General features: G+C 36.0%; 1 protein-coding gene across 1 annotated transcript in view; it reads right to left on the bottom strand.

Moving 5' to 3' along the window:
- LOC144433206 (RYamide receptor-like) overlaps window positions 1-16,996 on the bottom strand; it is a 25,416-nt gene extending 8,420 nt beyond the window's left edge. Inside the window, exon 1 of the mRNA XM_078121514.1 lies at window positions 16,583-16,996. Within this exon, the coding sequence (XP_077977640.1) occupies window positions 16,583-16,996 (414 nt within the window). The remainder of the gene's footprint in view (window positions 1-16,582) is intronic.
- Between the last annotated feature and the right edge of the window lie 767 nt (window positions 16,997-17,763).

Below are 17,763 nucleotides of genomic sequence, written 5' to 3'. Positions count from 1 at the left end.
AGCTGTACTACCGCGGTACATCCATATCCGAGCTGTAAAGGTTTTATCATAAACCTTATATAGAGACATGGAAACGTCATTTTAATCACATAACCACATAAATTAATAGTGAAATGTTGTAAATAAATTGAGAGAAAAAACATAACCTTTTTTCGTACCTCGGTAGTACAGCTTTCGGGGCCCTCGTCAGTCCACAAACCCCCATATCCGAGCTGTAAAGGTTTTATCATAAACCTTATATAGAGACATGGAAACGTCATTTTAATCACATAACCACATAAATTAATAGTGAAATGTTGTAAATAAATTGAGAGAAAAAACATAACCTTTTTTCGTACCTCGGTAGTACAGCTTTCGGGGCCCTCGTCAGTCCACAAACCCCCATATCCGGGTCGTAAAGATTAATGTGGAATATCTACTGTCCACAGACAGAGCATCTTAAAGGGATTCTACTGATCAAAATGCTTTCAAAAACTAGTTCATTTATTTATTTGTAGGTTAATTATGGGAAGGAAGTTGCAAAGATGTGTAAAGTGGTACATAATATTAAGAGGTGCGAAAACTTTATGTAGCAACGAGGTGATGATGCACATGATCATTTCTTATGACTTTGCTTGAGGGTGTAAATTGACAGATAGCTGTCATCTGGTTGTCTCGCACTTCAGAGGGATCGCCAGACATCATAGCTATTACATTTTGTTATCTGTTTGCAAGACATGAACTTCTCCAGATCGATGCTATCAACCAGTATGTTGATAACCCATTACTGATAGTGTCTGGCAGGAAGTAGCACCTCTATCATGAAATGTCGTGGTTACTGTAACAATATATTGTCAAGTAGTTGCATGTACTTGTCGAAATCAATTCAAATGATCTTCTTGTCCGGAATTACTATTCAAGTGAATGTAGCTATTTCCAGATCTATTCAATGGTAGCATTTGTGTTTTCCATCTACTAAGCTTGATAATGCAACATTGCTTTCAATGCGTGATAATGAATTAATGTAACGGAAAATTAATTTGAGAGGACTGTTCATTACAATTAAGGATTTTATGTGCCCATTTGATGCATTCTGGAGTGTTCTAAGCAGATATCCTACTTAACTGTTAATATCATAATACATGGCTTTGTTTATACTCTTAAGACCATGTCACTTGGTATGAACAAGTTTCCCTTAATTTGCACACAGCTTGCATTAGCTGCCTTATTTGCTCTAGGGCACGAGCACAAGATTACTATGTTACGTTGTCATAAAAATAAGAGTCTAAAGTTTGCCCAAAAGCGGCTCTGATTTTGCATTCACACAGAAGGAGAAACGTAAAATTTGCGGATGGCAAAGATGCTGGTTGATATAGGTTTGCCAAAAGAGTAGACGTAGTGAAAAAAAATGTAGCAGACATCGGCCTTCGGTCGTCAATGAATGTAAATTCTTGCAAATCAAGACGGCGATTCAGATGTGAGATGTAAGGATAGTCTCGCATAACTAATTGCAATGTTTTCTCCATATTTCTTACCCTGTTGTAGGTTAGAATTTTCCATATTAATGGTTATCTTAGAAATGGCATTTTCTTTACTCATTCACTTTTCAACAACATTTTATTCAGAATTACTTTGTAGATTACTTTATAATATAATTGGGGTAACCTGTAGACTCGAATAAATAAATAAATAAGTAAGTAAGTAAGTAAGTAAAAAGTATCACCTGCCATTCTAGTAAAAGGTCACAAAAGCGTGGTACAAGTGAACTATACATGGTGTCACAGTACACTATGCTAAACAGTTTGAAGTATGATGTATTTGACATAAACTATGCCGAGTCATATTATATAGACTCTAGTAAAAGACTATGTTAGTGGTAGCCTAGTGCTGTTATGACACAGATCAGGTTATTGTCACATCCCTCAAGGCAGTAAGTTAATTACACATTACACACTGTGACTATAAGCCAATTGCAATCCAAAGTGAGCATGCGCAGTTGCAAAGTACTATGGGGATAGTGTATTTCCCACAATGCATCATTAAATATTACAGGCTGATACAGGCTTCCTAGGTTACCCAGATTCCATTGTAGGATTTACTTCCTCTGCGGGGAGGAAGTAGTAGCCACCAGCGGTGAGAATGGGAAACCGAGACGAGCTGAGTTTGCAAACATCTTGTGTTCGGTATGACATAATACAACTATTTAAGATGTCCACATGTTCATCAGATCGGTAAAACAGTACTGAAACGTTCTTGTACCACGACCAAGGTCAACCCATACAGGCCTAAATGGCAACTGGACTATTGCAATACAGTGAAACAGTCGCTTGTCTCAATCATCATTAACTAAAATAGCTGAAATTAAACTCACACATATTATCTATAAGAAAATAGCAAAAGTATAATAAGCTATAAACCGTCCAACATTTTGACTTTCCTATTGATAATTTCCCACTCATATAAAGAACACCTGGCGGATTTTAAATGAAATTCTGATCACTTGTGACACAGCGAGAAAATAGCCTACAGTATCGTGTAAATATCGAAAGATATCTATCGGGAGAATAACATTAGTTTTGGAGGAAAAATATAAGTGCTTAAGTTCTATGGCAATGAGACACAACTGTGGTTTATTGATGCAAATGGGATGCTATAGGGCCAGATATAAGAGAATCACGGCGGAACTGTTATTGAGACAACGCAAGAATAAAAATCGATTCACTTAGGCACAGGTCGCCAGGCCCTCTAGTTTTTCCGTTCTATCTAATTGCTGTAATTAAAAAAATTATCATGTTTTTTATTGACGATTCGTTACGTGTCTTAGAGTTGATTTCATTCATTATCGTCATTATTTTCGTCCTTCCTGTCTCCAAACGTGGTAAAACAAAACAACTCCAACCTTTCTACGTATTCCATTATTGAAAGTAATTCATGTACTGGCGTCGCAATGTGTAGAACATGTCGCCGGCATAATGTGAGTGCTGCGACGTTTGGGGAATTCGATATCTTGACAATGAAATGCGTGATGTAATCATGAGATGTTGAGATTTTAGTCCATTACACCCCATATTGTAAGGTGCCCAATTAAAGACCCACCTGCTGGCAGCACGCCGACTATTTATATTTTTTGGCGCATTAAACGTTGCCAAGATGATTACCTCGAACGTTGCATTGTCAGTTTTCGGTTAATCTCCTGATTAGTATTAATCCAACGTTCAACGTTTCTGTTAAAGCATTTATATTCCAATCACACAGCTACCGTGATATTAGAACTACAATTACGCAGGTGTGTTTTATTTTGGTTTGGAAATGCTATCATGTCATGGAAGTCAAATTATAAATATGTATAGAATCGAATTTGAAAAGTAATGTACTGATGGCAAACTTCTGCACAGTAATGTTTATTCACGCTGATACCAATTTTCTAGATATTAATTGGTATTCTTGGATTACCATCTGCCATTGGAAGTATGTTTCAAAGCATTGATAGTCATGAAGCAAATTATTTATCGGCAAACTTTGAGTTCTTCGCTACTTTGTACAGATGAAAGAACGACGGTGACAGAAAGAGACAGATAGTGCTAACGGCGTTTCATGGACATAGGCTTACTCTATGTGGGCAAGGGTTCAAGTTGATAATATATTTTGAAGGTTTAATAAATGGAAAGAATAGACTTTATGGAGAGAGAGAGAGAGAGAGAGAGAGAGAGAGAGAGAGAGAGAGAGAGAGAGAGAGAGAGAGAGAGAGAGAGAGAGGAGAGAGAGAGAGAGAGAGATTGTTTTAAGTTCTGCGTGTGAATATGCAGCGCCGTATATATCATACAAGCTGAGCAGGGTGGCGCCCTGATCAATTCAACACGTTACATGACGATGCTGTTAATTTACGAGTAAAAGAAATTGTGTCTTTCATTGATGGCCGTTAGTCTAAGCTTATGACAATAACTCACAACTAAAGCGATCAATGTATCTTTCCAACGTTTAATGCGGAAAATGCTATGTAGAATGTAATTAAGACAAAATAAGACAGAAAGTAACAGCATGAGAGATGTCGTCTCACGCATCAATCTTTTAAGAGCCTCAAATACAATACCTCCAAGCATTCACAGTAACATTTTCACGAAGAATGGCAAAATAGTTGCTTTGCTTTCAGCAAAAAAGATAAGAAATTAGAAGCCGCTCAACGGAAAACCATGTCTAACTATTTGCGTAGGTGGTCGACTTTTTTATTACAATGATTGGACAAGGGTGTAATTTTATGCCACGGGCAATATATACTGATGATAATACATATAAATCTACATGCCACAGTACTTTACTGAGTCATTATGAATTCATCTCTTTGCTTTCGTTATTTGGTTGTGGGGCGAATGTTTCCTTGTCATCAGTTTTACAGGTAATGCACAATGGACGCCAAAACAGCTTAGCTGTCTGTAAATCACAGACACGTGTATGCATCATTAGTATAAAAAACAAAATTAGGCACGGTACAGATATAACCAGAACACAGAATGATAACGAAAGGTTAAAAACTCTATATATATATTTATGTATATATATTATATATATAATTTCTCACATTTTGTTATTGTTCTGTTTCTCTGTAATAATAACACATCATCTGTCTGTACATATACATACATTAATTATAATATGCAACACATCTCTACTTTAAGTATAAACATTACCCTTTTCCCTTTTGATTAACATTTGTTCAATGATTGATTTATGATTTATCTCCTTTTTGACATTCTGTTTTACGAAATTTACTTTTTTTTGAAAAACCTTTATGTTTTAGATGCATAAGCTTGTAACATGTATTATTTAGAAAACTATCAAACAATACTAAAATAAGAAACAAAAATCATACTGCATACCGTAGTCCTGTAACCACATTGCTGACGTTTCCAGCCACCATCACAAACAATATGGGGTAGTAGCTGAAGTTGAACAGCTTTGTTATTTTTTCTGTTCGTCGTCTGCGTCTCCACCCCATGTTGTTTACACGTTGTCTTTGAACATCATTATACAAATCTTGCACACACAAATGGATTGTATGCTCCCCAGGAAGATGAGGAAGTAAACGGCCATTGTGCCTCTAAAGATCTGTGCCAGGGGTAAAAATTGTAAAGCACTTTGAGCAGAGTCGGAAAGCGCTATATAAAACCAACATTATTCTTCTTCGTATTAATACTATGATAGAGACACTGTAGAGAGCAAATACTGCTAGGAATGAATGTCGTTATGGACAACATTATTTAAATCACTCTAACACCTAGTGTTAATACTGAAACGATAATCGGAGTTATATGCCCTTAAAAAATTTATGATACAAACACATCGAATCGAAATTCTATTCTTAAATGTGAATATTATTGATAGACATCGAATCTGAATTGTATTCTTAAATGTGAATATGATTCATAGACATCAAAACTTTAAATCCAATATGATTCATAAATATCGAATCTGAATTGTATTCTTAAATGTAAATATGATTCAGTTGAATTATATACTTAAAATGTCATCATCTCAGAGTTTTGTGTCGTGATTAAATTGGACCCTTTGGTGCTTGAAGGATAGAAGCTAGAGCTAGAGACATCCTAAGAAGGCGGAAATTGATTTAAGTGCATTAATTTTAAACCGCTGACTTTGACAATGCTAATGTAAAGTACAAGGATCATTTTCCTGAAATTGAATTAGTCGATCGAAATGTCACTGCCATAGCTTCGTATCCGCTAATAGCATACTATTTGTGCACTAGAGATTACCCCGAATCCTTTACATGGGGTTGCCTTTGAGATTGCAGGAAGATTTTGTTTGGCTTCGGATCTTGGGTAGAAATTAGGTCGAAAATGTGAGTGTTGCGAATCGCATCACGACCTTACTCGAAAATAATATCTCAAGAGCCTTCAGGCGAATTTTTTGATTTGACAAGAGTAGGTAGGACTGGACATACAATCATTTCTAATTTGAATCATTCCTTCTAAATACAACGAGGCTTAAATTATCGTCAAATCCCAAGCAGGAGGACTACTTAAAGAGTAGTTCTATATCTTAAAGCAATCACAGCGAATGCGTATCGACATAAATGCATTTGAACTCCCCTGATAACATAGCTTGGGCCAATTGAAATTAATTTAATGAAAATAGATACTGCGATGGCGTCATCAGTTCTGTCTTGAAGTTCTCATTGATCAAGAACTTGATCAAGAACTGTAGCTACCCGGGCTGTGATGGATTACACTCCGTCAACCAAACTGAGGATGTATGAGTTACAAAACAGAAATCGTTCTTTCTGTGGCAAGAGAAGTTGCTGCAGAACCTATTTTCTCCAACACGAGAAATGCATCAAACAATTATAGCTCCCTGGGCAGTGACTAATTGCAACAGAGCTATAGCTTTTTCGGGTAGCAGGGGAAGGTACTGCAGCGCTACTGTTTTCTCCATAGGAAAATTTTATCAACAACTATAGCTACCTGGGCAGTGATTGAATGCAATGCGCCAACCTATCCTAATAACTTAAGATGTATGAGTTGCAAAACAGAAAACGCTTTTTTCCTGACAGGGGAAGGCACTGCAACACTGTGAAACGAATTACACTCCCTCAAAACATGGTATAGGGTAAAAAAGGTTAATCGGTCTTGCACTTTCAGACAATTTAAAAGGCCTCATTATACTACACAAGTACAAGAAATGATAAGTAACTGCGTTTGCAGCAATCTTGGTGATAAATACTATTATCCACTGGAACATATGATTTCTATATCCGAGAAAAAACAAGTATATACATAATATTAGAAACCTGCGTTATTAATATCGATTCTTTATGTAATAATAACATATATCAAAACCTAAAGGTATAGCTTTGACAACATAACTTTTCACGTACGTGTTTCAACATAAATGAAGTCACCACATGGGGGTAGCCATGGTTACTAGTAAGTATCAAACGGTATGCTTTCGAATTCTCCCTTCTGAGAAAGATATCTCGTAATACATTTTATTATCAGTAAAAGCTCACTAACAGCTTCTCTGAGGAGTTTGTCCATTTAAAATGACGAGTTATATTCAAACGACCTCCGTATTTCAAGTCGACAAATTACTTTTTTGTCTTTTTACGCATTCATATACGTCTGTGTACGTTCTCAAGTGACGTCTGCATACACGATTCACTAGCTTTAGCTAAGAATTGCATGTTTTCACCGAGTCTTCTACGTTTTTTGTACAACTATGTGTCAGTGATTGGTATTCTTTGTTGTCAACTACGACAGAGTGAATCAGCAAATTCACTTCGACAATTACTATCTTTCTCAAACCAAAGTCAACAGTTTGCTGGAAATCGTTTGGTTTATGTTAAAATGGATTAGTCTCCACAGATTTAATCACGGATAGATATTATCTGTCATTTTCTATTTCCAGTGTGTTTCTGGTAACCCGACTGACCCTATTTAAGCCGCGCTATGAGATTTTAAAGATGAAATGGTTCGAATGTACATGTCTTTGTGTTTTTCGCAAGTGACATCTGTACACGCTTCACTAGTTTTAGATAAGAATGACAGTTACGTGTTTTTAACCGAGTCTTCTACGTTTATTGTGCAACAGTGTGTCATTAATTTGGCATTCTTTATAGTCATATAGGATATAGTCACGGTATTAAAATCAGAAAATTCACTCCGAGCTTCAATCGAAGCCACAATTACAATTACCAATTTTCTCAAACTATCCAACAGTTGATACTTTTTTTTTAATTTTAAATTGGACTAGTCTCCTCAGATTTAATGACAGTTGGGTATCATCTGTCATTTTCTATTTCCGTGTTAATGTCTAACATAGTTAAACATTTAATAGAAACCAAAATGTGATTTTATATTATACAATACGATCGTCATATTCTACTTCATATGTAATTGTGTATGTTAACATGGAATACTGTCAGATTTAAGTTCTGGTAGATGTTATCTGTCATGTTCTATTTCCGTGTCAATTTTCTTACTAAATTATATTATCGGCTAAAACTTCAAATATAATCTTTAATGACAGATAGGTATTATCTGCCATTTTCTATTTCCGTGTCAATTTCTTGCCAAAATATCTTTGGTCAAAAACGTTATTAAACATTTTACATTTAATAGAAACCAAAATGTGATTTTATATTATACAATACGGTCGTCATATTCTACTTCATATTATAATTGTGTATGTTGACACGGAATACTGTCAGATTTAATCTCAGATAGATATTATCTCTCATTTTCTATTTCCGTGTCAATTTTCTTACTAAATTATCCTCGGCTTAAAATTCAAATACAACATATTAAAGAGAAACCAAAAGTTGAATGTATGCAATTCAGTCTGCATATTGAGGTTGTCTACTCCACACATAATCATCTTCACTTACTTTCTTTTAAATTGCATCTTATCAAACTATCACAGACGTATTGTAGTCGATGAATATCTTGTCTTTAAAGAAAATCTCACGACCTACTTACTCTACAGTCTGAGGCATTTTGTCGGAAACAAGCCCACTTTCCTTTCAAAAAAATCAACGAAACATTTAATTGTAAAGCGAGAAGTATAGAACTTAGGTAAACAATGGCGTGAGATCTAGTTTAAAATATCCACATTTGGAGATGAAATACTACTGTGAAAACCGAGCTTTCGGCGTATAAAGATAGAAACAAACTAAAACCATTGTTGTTCCATGTGGTAGATTACCAAAATTGATCGATCGATCGATAGGGGTGCCTCTGGTGTGTGGATATATCACCATATAATCAAGATAGTATTAAACTCTGGAAGTCGCCAACTACAGCAAATTTCAAAATATCGTTCAACAGCTCTGTTTCATACAATCATGCCGAAGCTAATAAGAACTTGAGTACACATGCTGCATTTTGTCTAAATGAAATGAACTGACGCCACCATGCAGACATCAAATGCAGACGTCAAAACTTTGACGTCCGCAGTATGTCCTCCAGTATGTTGGTTTAAATTGTACATTCTAATTAGACAAAATGTAGCAATGAATTGCCATCTTGCTATTAAAGTGTAGTACATGCAATTTCTTCTTGATTTCTACGTGGCTGTATCAAACAGAGAAGCTGAACAGTATTTTGAAATTAACTGTACATATGATCATACAAGTCATCTGAAGAATCACTCTACTTTAAGTACAACCAAGCCAATGTTCATGGAAGAGTTTCATTGTTTATTCACCATGCAGGAATACCATACAGTAAGCAAACCAACCCCATTATAGCTCCCTAGATGCCTTCTGACTTGTCATTTCTATAACTTCAAAGCTTACGGGTTAGGATTTAAGTGAGTGAATTTATACAACACACGTGTACATATCGGAGACCCTAGCACAAAGTCAACATCATTAGCTTTGTTTGGATAAGTCACCTCATGTTATGTAAAACCTTGAAGGGATAGTGCCTTTGGAAACTGACATCCCCATATATCTAGACTTTTAAGATAGCGTGTCGCCATGCTATATGTCAGGGATGCATACCATATAGATCGTGAAGGTAACTCAACTTTGTATACTCAGATTGGCAATTTTCAAATAAGATTAACATTAGATGATTCTGTAATTGGCTTTTTCGTTTGTACTTTAGGGAAATTAATATCTTGCCCCACGTGTTCAGATAAGTGTAAAAATTATCCCAAGAGTAGAGCATTCAATATTGCATATCATGATATTATCTTCGTCTTTCTCTTGAAGTTCTCACCTTATCACATATTCGCCTATAGGACAACATATATATATATATATATATATATATATATATATATATATATATATATATATATATATATATAAAGATATCCCTATGGATGTAACAATACTGTATATCGGGTATTGAAAGTTTAAAGGAATTGTCTCAATGACATATTTGAATAGGTCGGTAACTCTTCGTGAACCGTTATCTTCTGAGGCGAAATATCACGAACTCTATAGTCATAATCCTTCAAACATGTCTTTTTATTTATATCATTCATTTATAATTCTGATATGAAGTTCCATAGATAGGAAACTGTTTTATTTGCTGAGAACGAATCCCTTTTCAAAGTAATCGTATATATAATGGTAAATAGTTCTTTGCACACAACCACGAGTTCTAGTTACCTGTGAGCAATGTTTCGCCTATTCAGTCGGCAGGTTTTGTCAAAGTGTCCGTAGTTATCTGGCTTTATTGCCTGTGTGTGAGAATAAATACTATGTACTATGATTTACCGTCCTGATGAACATGTTGTAAAAGGGCAAATACATTAAATGATGTTTCCATTAATTGTGAACTTCCTTTTTTCTGGGAAATGTGTTTTTATAGTTATTTGTACTGTAGAATAGACTTGGTTGTAAATGTATATATTTCAATGACGTCAAACGTGTACTTAACACATTGTAGCTAACATGGATGTTGTATTATGTGTGCAAAGCAAACTCTCAAGGGAATGAATACAGCCTTTTGCCCGAGGTGATTAAGATTCTTATCCCGATCCTTTCAATTGCCTCCTGAATAGCAGTCTTTGTTTCAAGTAGTTGCATCACAAGTGAAAACTACCGATTGTTAGCTTGTTTTCTTTCATCTCACACGTTCTTATCCGCCATAAACAGTCAATTTTCAAAATGAAAGTTCGCAATATCATATGTAAGAAATTATGTATGCATAATTATGTACATTTATATGTAAGGATGTCATTCTGACATCGTTCCTCTTTGAATCTTGTTGACCGTTTCACAACTCTAAATGCAAATAATTCCCAAATCACGCAAACTAACGGGATTATTGGGTTTGTAGGTTATATTTATATTATAAGATACGCTGGATACACCGGCTCCCTGTAGCGTAGTGGTTAGCGCACAGGATTAGCAGTCGCGGTCACGGGTTCGAATCCCACTGGAAATAGGGGATTTTCTGTGACAGACCCAAACCCAGGGTGAGTGTTCTACAGACTCGATTGGTAGGCTGTATCACTCAGCCGTGTCTCACTCACAAGACGAGTGCGAGTTTGGGGGGACTCCTGGAGTAATGACTCGAAAAGTCGGTAACGATTACTCACACTGAGCCCGCAGGTGCTATGTTTGCCGGGCCTGGGTGACTCTGGGATAGCCTGTTGACTGACTGGGAAAGCATTGACAGTTCCACAGCAACGTGATATAGAGCGTGCTACATAGCCCTGTCACGTAGTCCCAAACCCGAATGGATCTCTGTAGCATTTGTGTGTGTTTGTGTGTATTTGTCTACATAACAGAAAATTGCTGGGAGGAATTCCCAGCACAAACATTTAAAAAAGAAAAGAAAAAAAAGAAATGCTGGGTTCGTACTGATATCGACAATTTGACTGTATTACTTATTAAACTTTGTTAGACAGAGATTGTCTACTATCTATCAAGTAGTTTCTAACCAAGATAAACGCTAATGTTGTGGGTCCCTAATGTCTAACAGATATTATGTAATGTCTGGTTATTTTAAATGAATTTTCTGCATTTGAAGATTAAGCTTAGCAGATAATTGCTATCTGTTCGATATATACATAGTCAGGTGTTGTTGTCATCTGTACTTATGCTTCACTGGTCTACATGTATGTATGATAGCAGGTGTTGCAAGGTATATGAAGAGTGTTCAATGGGAATAGAGTTTAATCCCTGCTGCTAACATCAACGTACAAACTTAGAAGAAAATGATTATCAATATAAGTTTTGTTCTGTTCAGAATCATGAGGACCACCTCTTCATTATTTATATTACTTTCTACGTTCTTTGGTCAGAGCTCCATTCGTTCCAACGCTAAAGGCTTCGTTCCAGTCTCTTCTAATAAAATACATTTAAAGTTTGTCTTTCTGCTACTGTGGATCCAAGCTCGTGGAGGGTCTATGATATAAGCTATTGAACTTATTACAGAATAACTGTGTCTGCACAACAAAAAAAGGCACCGCTGTCACCAACATGTACTTGTGTAATCTCTACCACATGAACAACAATAGTTTTATAATTAGTTAGTGCCTATTTTAGTAGGCTACTCGGTTTCCGTAGTAGTACAACATCATCTCGAGACTCAGAACGAATTGACAGTTTTCTTAGCACGAGTTCAAAAAAAAAGAACCTGGAATGAACCTAGGTTGAACTCCGGGGTCTATACATCGAAACAAGACCGGAGGAAACTTGTTAAAGACGTACGTGATTACAAGTTGTCCTCTTTGAGATTATTAGTGCAGAATTAGCTTTACTCACTAATGGACATTCTTCAGTAATATAATGACCTCATTTAAGTAGACATACGTCGTTAACTGTGATGATGGCCGCAGCTTGCAAGTTCTCTAGAAAATAATGTAACTCAACAACAAAATGTAGGGCTTTAATGCTTGGTTTTTTTAAATATTTTTATATTTTTCAAATTTCAAACAAGATTTCGACAAAATTCTGTGCTCCTTTTCTATATTTTGACGGTATTGGTAAAAAGATATATCATAATGTGACGAAAATCAATAATAAATCAAAGGAAAATATTCATCTTATGTAATTATGGAGGTTTATAATAGGATTTCATAATACACATTGTCATAATTTCATTTTTTTTAGTTTGCGTCCGGTATGTGCTAGAACACAAACTGCGAAGGGGTAATTTAAATATGTTTATAGGGGTATTTTGAAATATTTTGAGTATTAGGTTACTGAACCCCTTGTCAGTGTTTATGAGTGCAGCGTTATACGTAATACCCTCGCATCGGTGAGTTTGTCATTTCATTTCATTTCATTTGATAATTGAGTTGATATAATCTAAATTAACGTACAAACGGCTTAATGTTCCTATATAATTCTTCAGCGCCAAAATGCACAACATTGTGGATCCTTCTCGCCTGCCCAAGTATTTTCCGCTCTTGAAAATCTAATTTAGTTCTGGTATTATAAAGAGGCCTGATGGCTCTATGACGATTTACAACGACATCCGGAGAATTCTGATTTAGGAGAACTGAAAGACATGCAATTATAAGATGACCAACCACACTGAATTTCAAATGGCATAAAGTATACTTTTTTATCGTATGATGTTTCATGATCATTAATCAATTTCCTGTTTTTAAGAATGATGTTCAATCAGTTCTGTATTAAATCAAAAACTTATTTCTGCTGGTTGTGACCAAAAATCCAATTGTAATGTGTACCCACATGGACAACATATCAATTTTATTTGTTATACTTAGTTAGCTGCTATTATAGACTAATGTATCAAAAGGACCATGGACTAGATTAGTTTCTAGTAAACTATTTCCATGGTCCTCACCAGAGCATTTTCTTTTACTGTATTTGTATTTTCCTCTCTGTAATGTTATTACCTTATGTTTCCGGTGAAAATAAATTCAATTCAATGTAATATTTTGTTATCCATGTGTATGATTTGCCTCGAGGGTGTCATTACTGTCAACTTACATAAGCACAATTCGATGACCGCTGCAACAACTGACAATTGACATGCCATTTAGAGAGGGAAATTACAAAGGCTACTGCATGGCAAGCAGTTGTGTGTTTAGCACAAGGGTATTTTAAGAGCTGAAATTTAAATTACTCATATTGTAGTAGAACATATTGCAACTGAAATTATACTCTACAGTCTTTCCTTTCCGTTTAATGTAATACACAATTATGCAGAACCACGAATATTAAAAATCTAGATAAGCGGAATGTTCCACGAACAAGAGAAATTGTCACTAAAAGCAAATATTGCAACACAGTGCCCGCTAAGGTCTATCAACAAAATACGCTCAATTTTATAGTAGGGATAGGTAGGTCTTTTATTTTATTTTTTATACAATATATTTTTTGTTTCATATGTGAGTGTCTAGTTCAGGTAGTTATGTTTTCCGTTGTTTTCCATACGGTCACTGTGTTATTGGTTTCTTCTCATCAGATGTACAGCCATTACAGATTGGAAGAACACTTTTATATTGTCTGTTTAAGTTGATGTCAGTTTCCGCATCCACTATTTCTTGTGAGACTTCACAATCTTTGATTTTATTGAAAAACTAGTCGGGTCGGGTAACCGGAGCCAAACACTTTAACCTACAATACGCTGTAATTAGATTATATGGAGTCTTGCTTCAAAGGGTACTTTGGAAATGTTGATCTGATAAAACGAGTATCAAGTAACTAGCAAATGGCAACTGTAGAGTTAACAGTGATAACAGACATGTGATATTTATGGATGTGTCCTTTAAATTATAGACGGAATAAGTTGTTGTCGGCATGTAGTACTATAAATCTTGTACATGTCTCTCCCATTTCTTAAGATTTCAACACCTACGCATACACAGAATAGACAGCTTTTAAAGGTACGGTCTCATTATTTTACGTTATAAGATACTTGATATAGAGTCAATGTCTTCGGTTACGGAAGATAATGCCACTGGGTTCAATAAAAAACGAGGTTTCCAGTTCTTTCTTTGATTTATGCTTGATTGCATGAACAGACATGTGGCCAATGTGTTAAAGAGATATTTCAACCAACAGTGAAGAAAGGATGTGCAACATCCGCCTCTGCCTTAAAAAAACAAGTAACAAATATCAAGAGTTTTGTAATCGCTTACACATAAACAAAGAAGTGAAAATTAACTGCTTAATTACATACAGCGCATTAAAGATTATACTGTTGTTTTTGCCTCTCTGTCTCTCTGTGTACCTTCCTGTCTGTCTGTCTGTCTGTCTGTCTGTCTGTGTCTGTCTGTCTGTCTCCAATAAAAACGACACAGTTTACAGTTTAAGATGTAGCAAGATTGAATTGATACAAGTTTCTTGATACATCTTGTCTGAAACAAAATCACACCATGTCGACATCCAAACATAGGTGCCTGCGTGTCTGCGTCTTGCTGCGTATGTTTAAATGGTTTATTGATTTAGATGAGATGTAGGAGGAAATTGCATCTTGCTATCTTAATTAGTGTATAAGGTTCACTTTTTTAATTTGTTTTGGTGTGGTTGTATCACAGAGAGAGGGAGAAAGTGAACAGTAACCTGCAGTGTGCTGTAACAATTAAAGATGTCTAAATTACTGTCAAAGAAACTAAAGGCAAGCTCCAATAATCGCCAATTTACCTATATGGCGCTATCAATGATTGTACTTTTAAGTTTATATATTGTGTAGGTCAATGACAGTAGCGATACGAAAGCACCGTTTTCCTAGTAAGACAACAGGGAAATTGTATCTACCTAACTAAGATGGTGCATTAGTCAGGAAAATAGTTTTATAGCATAAACTTAAGCAATAACCCCCGCCGAAGGCGGGTATACACGAGATTTTGGTACAATTCGCGACATATAGCACGAGCCGAATGGCGAGTGCTATATGGAGCGAATTGTACCAAATTCGAGTGTATACCCGCCTTCCGCGGGGGTTATTGCTATTATATTATATCAACATATGTGTCTATTTCCTCTAAATATGATTATGTGGTTAATTATATCATATGCCTGAAAAGGCGAAATCGCACGTACAGAAAAAGATCGTCGGTAATAAATCGTCGGGAACGAGCATATTTTGATGAGTGGATACGTTTATGTCGCCCAAACACACACACACTGCATGAACACAAACCATACACTGCATTGCATTGCATTGATAAATTACTTTATTTACATCATATAATGCATAACGAAAACGCGTTGAAAACTAGCAACGAAGAAAACGGGGCAAGAGGTCAAAGAAAGTAACAATTTTGTTTGGATATTTACATAAGAACAATACAATCTTGTACACTGCTAAAAATAGACGTCTCGGCGTTGAATCAGTTGAATCGGAGAAAGCTCGAGACAGTAAATCAGAGACGCGACGTTACACAGTCTACTTTAATTTAATGGTTAACAAATTGAACATTGACCGAACCTGAAAATGTAGTTTTGAAATAATCCTGACGCACTTGACTGATGGTTAAAAGTTAAATTGGTGTTGCTCGATTCAACGAGAGCAGGACGCTGACGGCTCGTCGCATGGGAGAACTTGTACCTTATCAGTCATGGCTAGTGATGTTGAGGCCACTGATCGATCGTTGCTTTTGATCGCAAGGTCATCAGTGGAATTATTTGGACTACTGTAACCCAAACTATTGGACAGGATACCTGACACACCTTTACTCTGAAGAAGTGTTAACTTATTGGTATAAGAACGAACACGAGCTTCATTTTTGTGAGTACTATATGCTAGTTTAGGGGCCCATTTTACCACTGCCAGCCGTGGTAAAATGGGATTTTACCACAGTTATTATCCAATCAGAATGGCGCATAGTAGCATGATATAATATAATATAGATTATATACACAGGCTATCCGGACGCTGGTGTAAACTATTAGACCATATTCTGTTTTTACCTCAAGAAACCTTCGGTCAACCATTGCGTTGCAATTGTCACGAGTTGTGTTTGATACAATTTTATTTTAATGAAATATTGCATGTCTTTCATTCAATATCATAAAAAATCAGGTATTAGAATATGATAGGCAAAATTGGATTTCAAATATCAGACTATTGATTACAGTTTTGCTATCATGAGTCTGTAGGTGTGTGTTGTGCATAATAAGCTTACACATTAACAAGTTAATAGCACTTACGTTTTGTAGGAACATGGCAGCATAACACATCGTTTTCCCGAAAATCCAATGGCCTAACATTATCGTAGGAAAGGTAAACGGCATACAAAATATTGCCATCAGTAGATCAGCCACCGCCAAATTGATGAGAAAAGCGGACAGGTCTGTTCGGTTTGTTCTTCCACAGAGCAGGACCAAGAGAACTAACGTGTTGCCGAGAAGAGACAACACCATATTCACGCTGAAGGCGAATATTAAAACGGCTTGATCTGTCCGAGGTAACGCCATAGATGGGTAGTCGTAGTCGTAATCAACGTAAGTTGGGAGATTGCCAAGAGTAAAGTTGACATCTGTAAAATTGTAATCATTGATATCATTGTCAAAATTGAAGTGTTTGAAAAAGTTCAACCAGTATTCGCTATCAGAGTAAGCCATGGTTGTTAGATGTTAGAAGGTATGTTTGTGACTGTACATGTCGCGTTGACGGCAGCAGACTGACAATCTTGCGTGCTCAGCATATTATTATTTGCCCACTGAAACCCGTTATTGGATAGGCTTGTCATCATGACCGTATCACAACAGTTGTGTATGTGTTAATGCGATCTCAGTCAAATCCCGCTAATAGCATTATAATATCCACGTGTCAAGGAAGTGTCAAGAGCTCAGGTGATTCTATCCTAGGAGACTTGATCAGGCCAATAAATGAAGTCGGAATAAAATACAATATTTTCATTCTTCCGTGTACACAAAAATTACCATGTATAGATAATGATGTGTCACTGCTCACAATGCGAGGTAGAACCCCAAAATTCCGAAAATTATCCATGCTGAGACATACACTTCTATATTGGATTTAACAATGAATTGGTTCGAAACAAATCGTCATTTTGCTCAGCAAAAATCTTACAAACATTACTTCATTTTATTGGCGCGACAAAAAATGTCAGTCTGCTTGATTCCAGTAATTGCATGGCAGGAATCTTACCAATATTGCTAAATTATCAATGCGAGGCTACCATTATCTCGTCATTTTGCTCAGCAAAAATCTTACAAACATTACTTCATTTTATTGGCGCGACAAAAAATGTCAGTCTGCTTGATTCCAGTAATTGCATGGCAGGAATCTTACCAATATTGCTAAATTATCAATGCGAGGCTACCATTATCTTCGTAGATTGTCGCCAAATCGTATACATTGTAAT

Source organism: Glandiceps talaboti, chromosome 3 (assembly GCF_964340395.1).
Source record: "Glandiceps talaboti chromosome 3, keGlaTala1.1, whole genome shotgun sequence".
Taxonomy (NCBI): Eukaryota; Metazoa; Hemichordata; class Enteropneusta; family Spengelidae; genus Glandiceps; species Glandiceps talaboti.
This window is presented reverse-complemented; position numbering and strand designations above follow the sequence as displayed.